At 43.9% G+C, this 11,186-nt stretch overlaps 2 protein-coding genes across 2 annotated transcripts in view; one reads left to right on the top strand and one right to left on the bottom strand.

The window, feature by feature from the left end:
* Nucleotides 1–381: 381 nt before the first annotated feature.
* LOC119315247 (myb family transcription factor PHL13-like) lies at nt 382–6,740 on the top strand. The gene is made up of 6 exons (XM_037589914.1): nt 382–619; nt 690–766; nt 970–1,045; nt 1,690–1,777; nt 1,900–2,137; nt 6,136–6,740. Exons 1-6 carry the CDS (start codon nt 478–480, stop codon nt 6,463–6,465), a joined length of 951 nt encoding a protein of 316 aa, XP_037445811.1. The 5' UTR covers nt 382–477; the 3' UTR covers nt 6,466–6,740.
* Nucleotides 6,741–9,563: 2,823 nt separating this feature from the next.
* Nucleotides 9,564–11,186, bottom strand: part of LOC119317405 — a 5,627-nt gene continuing 4,004 nt past the window's right edge. The window contains exons 6-7 of the mRNA XM_037591850.1: nt 10,553–10,726; nt 9,564–10,092 (exon numbers count right to left, since the gene is read on the bottom strand). Coding sequence (XP_037447747.1) covers nt 9,940–10,092; nt 10,553–10,726 — 327 coding nt within the window. The 3' untranslated portion in view covers nt 9,564–9,939. The remainder of the gene's footprint in view (nt 10,093–10,552; nt 10,727–11,186) is intronic.

The following is an 11,186-nucleotide window of genomic DNA, read 5'->3' on the forward strand; positions in this document are numbered from 1 at the left end:
GAGACGACGACGGAGAGCGCTCCACAACGCGTCGCCATGCATGCACGCACGTACAGTACGAATGCAGCGGCATATACTCCGACTGCACTACGTACTTACACGCAATGATGTCGAACCCACACAGCACAGGCGCAGCAATACACATGCGCGCCGCGCCGTCCACGGACAAGACGTGCAGTACGTTTCTTGTCCCCGCTAGCTTTCGACATCATCGGCGGCTACTCCTCCGCCTGAGCCTACCAGATTCTGTTTCTGCTACTTGATCGCATGCGCTGCTCGGCATCGATGATCTCGCTACTCTACTTCGCAATGCGCGCGGTAGGCCGATATATAGCTCTGCTCCCCTGGCCGTAGTCACGCGGCGCGGCGCCCGCCCAGCGATATACTATAACACGAGCCATCAAGGGCAAGCCAGCCAGCCAACACCCCACAGCAACTTGACTTCATCCATCTAGGATTCGAGCGAGCGAGCGAGAGATGGCGAGGAAGGAGGCATGGAGGAGGAGCGGCTTGGTGAGGCAGTACACCAGGTCCAGCGTGCCGAGGATGAGGTGGACGGCCGAGCTCGAGAGCAGCTTCGTGGGAGCCGTCGAGCGCCTCGGCGGCCGGGACAGCGCCAGTACGTCCTCGGCTCCCCTTCGATTCCCTCCCCTTTCATGACCTTGGCGTGATGCGAAACGAAACTGCAGAGGTGACTCCGAAGCGCATTCTCAAGCTGATGGATGTCTCAGGGCTCACCATATCCCACGTCAAGAGCCACCTTCAGGTCAGTTCAGTTTTCCTCCTTCCTAGTACTAGCTTCGATGCTTCCGGGTTCTCTTGCTTGATGCTTCAGTTCAGACCGTAGCTAGTCGGTCTCTGGGATAATCGTGGCTTGGTTGCCTGTGTCGTATGTTCTCTTCAAACCAATTAAGAATGTGCCAAGTATGTATGCAATGTAACTCGGTTTTTTTGTTGTTGTTTACACAGATGTACAGATGCACACCGCATGACAATGGAAAGAAAGGTGACGGAGGCGCCAAAATTCGTTCTGCCTTTCTTCCTGGTATGTAGTACAGTTTCTTAGTGAAATCTTCTTGCAAACCTTCAGATTTTACTAGTACCTACTTTCTTTCTTGGGAACGGAGTAGTGCGTATTATAGTAAGACTGAAATTTGTTGATGATGATTGGCTGTAATGTAAGGTGATGTTTGGTTTTCTAGTCCTAGATTTTTTCTAATCCCAACTAAAAAGTCCCTAGTCTCTAAAAAGTCTCTCTGTTTGTTTTCAGAGACTAAAAAGTCTCTGGTCCCTTCCTAGAGGTTATTAAATAACCATGTTACCTTTAGTATATAGAAAACAACACTATGGGGTGGCGGGCCAATGAATGCATGGAGAGGCATTGTTGGAAAAGTCTCAAAAAGACTCTCCTTGAGAGTCTTCTTTATTTAGTTCTAAATGCCTAGTTTAGTTCCTAAAAGGTTCCTCTCTTTTGGTAAAAAAGTCTTTAAGAGAGTCTTTTAATCCCTGAACAAAAATGTTCCTGAAAACAAACACCCTCTAAGACAGCCCTGCCTTGTGGTTTTGGTTTAGCTCGCTATGTGGCCGTGGGGGTTCTGATTCTGCCTGCACATGCACGTACGTATTCACATGATGCTAAAGCAAAGCCAAACCGCTTTCTCCTTTCCTCCTTTTGCATGTTCCCGCCAGAGACGCGGCCACAACTCGATCTCAAGAATCGCCCATTTGCCACGGACGAGCGAGGCTCCGAAGGACTCACATTCCCACCCATGAAAAGGTTTTTGCTCCGACTTTTCTACACCCAAAACTGCTCAACTTTCATGTTAAAAACTGACACTAACAACACATTTTCCACGTCCATTTTTCTCCCTCTCTTTTCTTGGGTTCTCGGGTGAACAGGGCCAAGGCAGGGACAGAGGTTGCAGCCTCATGCAAGAGCATGCAAGGGAACAGTGGTATGAGCGTGATGATTCCTGGCAACCGTTGCTACATTGATGATTACGTGCAAGTGCAAGCAATGTCCATGGACAGGATGAGGAGGAGCGTGAACCAGGGCCTCCGACTCCGACGGCGCAGCGCTGCTGCTGCAAGCCTCCAGGAATTAGGACCCTGGGTGCAAGGCCCAGAGGCCTCTAAGGTACGCCATGTAAAAGAAAGAGGACGCTTAGAAAAACGTTGTGCAAAAGCTTATCAAAAGAAGATATATACTCCTATCACATGCATGATGCATGCATATCTCCCTAGCTTATTACTCCTGCTGGCCATCGCATGCATATGGTTGAGGCAACATTGATTGAACCCACATCGTTTCTGATGTTGTTCTTGGTAGAGCTCTAGCATATCTACTGTACTCCCGGCGTCGTATCTTTGACCTATGTTTCTCAGTTTGCGCCATGCCATGCACATCCCCCCTCCTAGCTACCGGTTGTTTCCATGTCTCAGCATGGGGGAACCTCTAGAGATCTGACTGGCAGGGTCTGATAGTGGCTTTAAATGGGCATGCAAACCCCGGCTAGCTATCAATGGCTGTCGTGCGTGGTGTGGTGTATGTAGACTGGTGATGGTACTACTCCTAGACTAGACTGGTAGTAGTGCTGCATGCTAGTAGTAGTATAGGACGCTGCCAGAAATGGCTCTCGAGAACCCTCCCTGCCCTATCCTTGGCAGGAATAATAGCTTTGCCCCAGGCAGGCACCTGCCTCAGCTCATCGACATTGATGTGCCAAAAGGAGCGGCTTTTGCAGCGCTCGCTCGGCTCCAACCCTCGCCGCAGTCGAAGCAGCAGTTTTCATCATGGCCATGGGATCCATCGAATTCGAAAGAGGTAAATACTAAATACACTAGAAGTCACAAAACTTGCACGCAATGTGCAGTTTAATGCATAAACTTGTAAAATACGTGTTTCTAGTCATCTAACTCGTCATCTCGTGCATATACGGTGCTTCCAACCGTATCCCTACGAGTGCCAACGTGGCAGGGCCACCGTGGCAGGGCCACCATCAGTGGCTGAGGCTGTTTTTTTAAATACACTAGAAGTCACAGAACTTGCACGCAATGTTCAGTTTAGTGCATAAATTTGTAAAATACGTGTTTCTGGTCATCTAACTCGTCATCTCGTGCATATACGGTGCTTCCAACCGTATCCCTACGAGTGCCAACGTGGCAGGGCCACCTTCAGTGGCTGAGGCTGTTTTTTTTTAAGAAATGACCCATACATTCTATTTATTTTTACACAAACAATCCTCAAATAAAATGAAAGAAGCTGCAGCGCATGATGGGATTCAAACCGATGAGCTAGCACGATCCGCCTAGCGTAGAGAGCCACTAGACCAACTAACAGTTGACGCTTCCTCAAAAAAGAAAATCTAACAGTTGACGCTAAAATGCACAGTTAAAGCTATTTAACACGTAATGCATAAAAAATAGAAATTAAAACGACAAAAGGGTTTGCTGAAAAGGGAAAGCCCCAGTTTGATACTATGGCATCGTGTACAAGTGCCAACCATCAGGCCACACCGACACTTAGTAACACAAACAAATTTTATCTTGTATATTGTTTTTTCTATGTAAGATAGATTTGATTTTAGTTTATCAGTGATAAATAGAGATAAAAATGATAAAAGTGTTATGTATTGTATAGTATAAAATTTATGTATTCCAATGGCAGTGAGCTATGTTTAATTTTTTTACGCAAAGATAGATCTTTTTTTGCACATAGTACCTAACTTTAAATATATATTCCCGCAAAAAATAGTGCAGAATGAATGAATGCAAATTCTTTTGGACAAACCAACGAAAATTTTGGTTGAATTTGATTTTTTAAAATTATAAAATCTGGATAAAGGAAATAAAATATAGAATGAATATACGTAAATTCTTTTGGACAAATCAACAATAAATTTGTTTGAATTCGAATAATTCTAAATTTAAATATTTATATAAAAGGAAATATAGTGCACAGTGAATGTACGTATGTTTTCGGACAAATAAACTCAATTTATGTTTGAATTCGAATAAATGTAAATTTAAAAATCTAGATAAAAGAACATACAGTGCAGAATGGATGTACATAAATTATTCTGGACAAATCAAATATTTTTTGTTTGAATTCGAAAAAAATTAAATTAAAATCTAGATGAAAGAAAATATAGTGTAGAATGAATGTACATCCTCGAGCCCGAGGTCTGAACTTTTTCATAATAGTAGTCCAAGTAACTTTGGTTTTAGTAATGAAAAAATTCGGACAAATCAACGGAAATTTTGTCTGAATTCAAATAATTTTAAATTAATAATCTAGATAAGAGAAAACATAGTTCAGAATGTGTACTTTTACTCTTTGATATATATCTTAGGAGTCTCAAATAAACATGAAGTAACATTAGGTGGTTGGTTAGGACGCCCGCTTTAGTGCAACAGGTCGCCGGTTTGAAGTGGGGTTTCCCTTTTTCTTGGTTTGATTTTTACTTTAATTCGTATGGTCTATGTTATATAAAGCAAATTGTATACATTTAATGTAAAACTTCAGCTGGTCGAGTGGCTGTCTATCCTGGGCGAATCACAGCAGGTCGTGGGTTTCAAATCCCACAAACGTTCCAACGTTTTCCATTTATTTCAGAATTTTTGCGTAAATAAATAAAATACAAGGGTGCTATCTAAAAAAGTGCATGCGGATTACCACCATCTCAGCCACTGACAGTGGGCCCCTTCATGTGGCATGCATAGGGATACGACTGGATACCGTAGAAAGCACCGTATATGAACAAGAGGACAAGTTAGATGACCAGAAACACGTATTTTATAAGTTTATGCATTAAACTGAACGTTGCGTGCAAGTTCTTTGACTTCTAGTGTATTTACCTCAATTCAAAACTAAGAACACCTCTGATGCTGTGGCTATGCATGCTAGCTCCGGTTGCACACAAAAGTTGACCAGCAGTAGTGCCTAGCTCTATGTCTCATGTGTGTGATCTTTTTTCTTCGGATGCACGTTAATACTGTACCTTCCTGCCCTGCCATAACACCGGCTAGGACCAAGCTGATAGTCCCATGCAGTTCATCTCCTCACGTAGTATCACATCTCACCCACACGAGCTTAAGGATGGCAATTTTACCTATGGGCATGGATACCTATGGATATCCGACCCGAATGGATAGGGTTTGGATATACTTTTGTGTCCATGGGCGGCGTCTAAACCCGACTTGATTGCTCGTGGGTAGGGCATGGATATAATCTTGTACCCGTGGGTATACCCAAACCCGATCCGATAGTATGACTTAATGGGCAAAAAATTGCTATCCCTACCCCACAGTCACGTGCCCTACTGTAATTTTACACTTTGTTATCTAAAACATGCAAAAGAAATTGCACGATCCCCATTTTAACTTTTATTAGTTGACATTTAATCCCCTCAGTAACATACTCCAACGACCAATGCCCCTTCCCTTATTTTTATCTTCTTATTAAATGAATCATCATTCTCATCTATTAGAAAATACTAAATGATCTTAAGTTGTTAGTGGACGTTGATTTATCATAAGTTGATGTTTACCATAATTGAAGCCTAGCCTGCCACGAGGTGAATACTGGAAGAGCTTATGTTAACATTGTGTTATGTCTTATTTATATGTCTCGAGGGGACCCAATGGATATCCAGTCGGTATGAATATCCATCGGGTTTGGACATGGACACAATTTTTTACCTATGGATTTTTTCATGGGCGGACAAAGACTGTCTTCATGAATATGAATATGGATTTGATATTGTTCAACCCGATCCAAACCCGACCCATTGCCATCCTTACACGAGCTAGCTGCGTCCCAGAGAAAATTAATCAGGCACTAACGGCAGGAGAATCAATGCTACTCCCTCCATTCACAAATACAAGTTTTGAATATTTCAATATTGGCTACACTGAAATGAGTGAATGATAAACACACTAAAACATGTCTATATATATCCGATTTAGAAAAAAAGTTAGAACATCCTATATTTATGAACGGCGGAAGTACATTTTTGCTATGCTTTTTTCGGTTAATAAATTGGACTTTTTTCAGCAAGTTGATAAATTTTCCATAGCAGTTTGATCTTTCTGTTATTAAAGTTCTAACATGTCCTGCATATATTGGTTTCACAGGATAGCAAGCCGGAAGCAGTCCGTCGTCTGAACCATACGACGAGACAGTTACCTTCCATGGAGAGCTACGAGAGTGGGTGCTTCCTGTTCAGCAGTGCAACGAGCGGAGAAGATGAACCGGCTTACTTGGGGGGCAACGGATGCTCGCCGTCGCCCTGCTTCGCCGTGGAGCAGAGAGCCGTGAAAGATGTCTCCCCCTGGCCCAGCGAGAGCAGCTGCGTGCTCTCGCCGTCGTCCAGGAGCTTCAGCGACTGCTCGGGGCCTCCGGGCTGCAGCTTTGCTGGGCAGGGGATTAGCCTGGAACTCTCCCTGTCGATGCCTGGATTGTAGTTTAGAACATTACGCATGCTAGCTGTTTTTGTAGAACGGTTTCAGCATTGGGTTCTCATGTTTGTTTCAGCTGATCATCTGGTGCTGTTTTTGTTGGTAGTCCTCCAAGCATGCCGCAAATGGGCTAGTGATTAGGCGCTTTTCCCTCTTCTGAAAAGGAGGGTACACCCCTGGACTCTGCTAGTGAATAGTCGCTTTAAGAGACGTCTTGAATGTAAGGCAGTATGACAAGGGATGTAATTATGTGAGTATTAACAGTCTTGGTAAACTCTGAAGGACCCTGGGACTGTTAATTTTCATTTTGTATGTGGCAAGACTATCCGTAATATTATGATCACAAACATACATAACCGGATCAGTATTCGGAAGCCCTTTGTCATTGTGATTATGGTTTATAACTATTGACGCAATATCATAAAATAAATAAATGGTCTTAGATAAACCTGGACAATCAAAATGTGTCTTGCATATCAGGACGGTGAAGTACTTGCGAAGAAAACCGACATATTTGTCACCAGTATCCTTTGCATCTAACTAATTTTGTTCCGGTTTGATTGTGTTAGCATCAAAGGAAATGTACTATCCGCTAGAGATGCATTTCATCAATAGCAACTTTGGTACCCTAGCCGCTAGAAGAAAAGGTTGCTCTCTTCCTCCTTTCACGATTGGATTCCCTCACCTCCGCTCTGGTGGCCTGTCTGGCGGTGGAGGTGGATAAATCCCGTATCTCTTGCCAGTCTAGGGGCACTCAAAGGCTTTTGGAGATGAACAAAGCACGTGCTCCCAAGTATGCTCAGCTCAATTGATTGCATGCACTGGAGGTGCAAGAACTGCCCTACAACATGGCATAGATGGTACAAAGGACATAAGAAGAAGGCCACCATCATTCCTGAAGTCATGGCCGATTAGGAGACATAGATTTGGCGTGCATATTCTGGGATGTATAGATCTTGCTATGACATCAATGTGCTCTAGCTATCACCACTCTTTTCACGGTTAGCCAATGGGGAATCGCCACTGTTGGAAACGGGGCGGAAGCGGGGCGGCGGCGCACACGGGGCGGCGGTCGCGGCGGCGTGGGGTACGCGGCGGCGGGGGGTGGCGGCGGCGGTGGTGTTGGGCGGCGGCAGCGATGAGATCGCGGCGGCGGCGGCACAGGGTTAGGATCTTAGGTATGATACCATGTTGGAAACAAGAGTTTGGCAATGCTTCACGATGTATTGATCGGTGCAAAGCGCACATATATATTGAGTACAAGGTGCGCCACAACCTCAACTATACAATGACTAGGAGGTGGGCCAGGCTATACAATATACATGCACAAAACCATATATCCAACAACCACTAGTGTAGTTTCAAGCAAATGGCCGCACATCCAACCTAGGCTACTACCTAGCGGATGTGATATATCTGAAGTGGGCTACTTTTGTGAAGCCAATTTAAAGCACCCAAGGTAAGAATGAGCCTCAATTCCATTATGCTCAAGCAGCTGCTAGGAAAGATGTGGAGAGGGCACTGAGATTTTACAAGTCCGGTTTGCTACTGTCTAAGGATCAACTAGGTTTTAGGATCGGGAGATCCTTTGGTACATCATAATAGCCACCGTGATCATGCACAACATGATCATTCAGCATTAGCGTGGGCAAGATTTGGGTTACTCCTATGAGTTGATGCGAAAGTCGGTGCAGTCGCGTAGAAGGGAATGCTGCATCCAAAACTTTCCTGAGGTTTACCATGGCTTTCGAGATTCAGATACTCACAAAGATCTTCAAAGAGATCTCGTCAAGGAGTGGTGGACATGGAATGGGCAACAAGACCACTAGTTTATCTCTAGTTTCATTTCATGTACTATGCACCATGTGTTATGTTTGATGAACAAATTGTCTTGAATTGGTGTTGTGAATTGATGAACTATGTAATAAGTACTACTCCCTCCGTTCCAAATTACACGTTGCAGAAATGGATGTATCTAGAACTAAAATACATCTAGATACATCCATTTCTGCGACGAATAATTCGGAACGGAGGGAGTATTTGTGTTCCATCTGTTTTGGATTCATTCGAGATGAGTTTAATATTATGTGTCGAACATATTCTAATAGTTGAAGAAGGTAAAATGTTTGGGTATCAGTTTTACATCGTCAGAAATTTTTCGGGTGCCCTAAAATCTTTTCTCTCCTATTTCAGGGCATCAACTTTTACATCATGTGTTGGACATGCTCTAACACCAAAGGAAAGGAGGTAGCTGATCACATCATGTTAACTCACATGGTGCACAGTACATGTGCAGGCATACGCCTCAGCATGCAGCAGATCAAACAGTAAGATGCTGCTTAAATTCAGTCGATATTCTCCAGCAGCAAACGCAACGTACTCATGGCCGCCATGGCCAAGCCATATTCTGCTGGAAGAACAGAACAGAAACAGAATGATGAAAACATCAGTCACCTCGTGTGCGTGCGCGTGTTGTCTGTTTCGAGCTGGCGTTGGTCAGAAAAAACGCACGAGAGCCTTCACTTCACACCTGTCACCCTGATTTGCTGGCTAAAAGATTGACAGATCAAATCCCTCGCTTCCCCAGAGCCAGAGAGAGGCCCCAAAAAAAGCGGTCTAAAAAGGTGGTTAGAATATACTCGTCAGTTTCTGTGTTTGCCTTTGACGCGGCCGATGGCATCATCTTTTGTCAAATCATAGCGTCCCATCCCAAGTAGTAGTACAAATTATTATCATGATTACCACCCACAGTGGTAGATCCCAGAGGTAAAACGTACGAGGACGAGGGATCTCCATCTTTTCTACTCCCTCTGTCCAAGAAAGCTTGTCCTAAGCTTATTTCTTAAATGGATGTATCTAGCACTAACTTGGTGCTAGATACATCCATTTGAATGACAAGTTTTTTCGGACAGAGGAAGTACAAATTTTAGAGGTTGGCAAAAGATTTGCCTATCCATTAATTAAACAGAAGAGAGTTGACCAGCTAACTAATGAAAAACCAGGCTAAAACCATCACAAACCGCCGAGCGGCACATACATGATACCCCAGACACCTCAACCAAGAGGGCCTCCTCAAAGATGCACTCTCGCGTCATCGTCATCTCTTATCCCCAATAGGCACCGTCATCTCTTATCCCCGATAGGCACGTATACTTTAGTAGTTCACTGAATTGCCCATAATAATAATACTACATAAAGTCTAGAGAAACAGTATAACACAATCACATCCAGCAACAGGTCAGTTAAGCTTTGACGCTGGAGCACGCTAGAAAAACGATAAGAAGCTAACCTCAAAGAACGGGACGAGCACTGCAGCTTACAAATTGGCATACTCAGAGCCAGGCAAGACAGCTGCGATACCGTTTCTTTGTTTGTGGAATGCTCAAGCTGCGGCATGGCTGACGAGCATGCCCAACAAGATCGTTTCCTCCATATGTTGCCGTTACAGGTGCTCTGACTGGTTGCAGCCGAACTGGCGCATCACTTCTTTTTTGTTTTTGTATCAGACACCAAAGCCTTGACACAAAGACGAGGCTTAGCCGAGACGAGTTCAGCTGGGAGAACAGACACCCCGGCCACCGAAGATCCAACTGGCACCCCAGAAATGGGGAGCACCTCCACTAGTACTGCCACCTGGACATTAGAAACACATTGCTACTGTAAGCAGTGAGTAAGATTAATGAAGGACGTCGTTACAAACAAACTTTCAACTTGGCATACACTGCAGATTACCCAAATATAATCTAGTGTTCAACTTGACATATTGCGACAAATTATCGTAAAGTCTAGTTGTCCTCCATATATGTAGATGTTTGATAACAATATTAGTTCGCTAGTCAAACGGAAGTGAAACATGCTGTGAAATTAAACGTGCTGAAACTACTGTATCAGGTACCAATACCTGACCAGACCTATATCAATTGTCATCACGATGGAATGGAAGACAAGGCTTACTTCCACTAGTCAACATTCAACGCCGCTGTTCTAAAATGTTCAGCCCTTGGATTATGGTGCTTTGAGTTTCTACTTTAGATAGCTGACCAGTAAATTTGCTAAACTGTAACAAATTACTTAAGGATTTGTTCATAGATACCTCAGGAGACTTGAGATCCACAATTGCGTCCTTAGCAACTGACTTGACAGCAGCAGCAACAACCTTGAAACATTGTTGCCTGTCCATTAAACCTTGTTGAATTGAGCTGTTATTGTCATTCTTCTGCGTCTTCACCGTTTCATCAATGCCTCTCCTACTGTACCCAACTGCGAACTTTATCATAGGTTAAATGTATACTCAACTCAATAACTAAGAAATATGGATAGTGGTCAATAATATTATTGCTGGTAATGAAGTAACTTCATTCTTCAAAATAAATGCAAGATTTAGTCAGCCCCTATGTTATGTGGGTTACTTGTAACAGAGCCATCCACAACATGGCCAGATGCCAGATGGCGAAGTCCTCAAGAAGTAGCAGAAGTCTAGCAATGCCCTAGTTCACTATGTATCTTAGCAGCAGATTGGTATCTAATCCAGTTCATACCCTAGTTAGCAGCAGATTTGCATCTAATCTAGTACATGTCCTAGTTCGAAGAGGCCAATAGAAGTCCGGCATGCTTGGACTGGTTGATGATACATGTCCTAGTTCAAAGAGGTCAATAGAAGTCCGGCATGTTTGGACTGGTTGATGATGACTCCTATATAACCTCCTCTCTTCGCTCCCCCTCCCCCC

Source organism: Triticum dicoccoides, chromosome 6A (genome assembly GCF_002162155.2).
Source record: "Triticum dicoccoides isolate Atlit2015 ecotype Zavitan chromosome 6A, WEW_v2.0, whole genome shotgun sequence".
Taxonomy (NCBI): Eukaryota; Viridiplantae; Streptophyta; class Magnoliopsida; order Poales; family Poaceae; genus Triticum; species Triticum dicoccoides.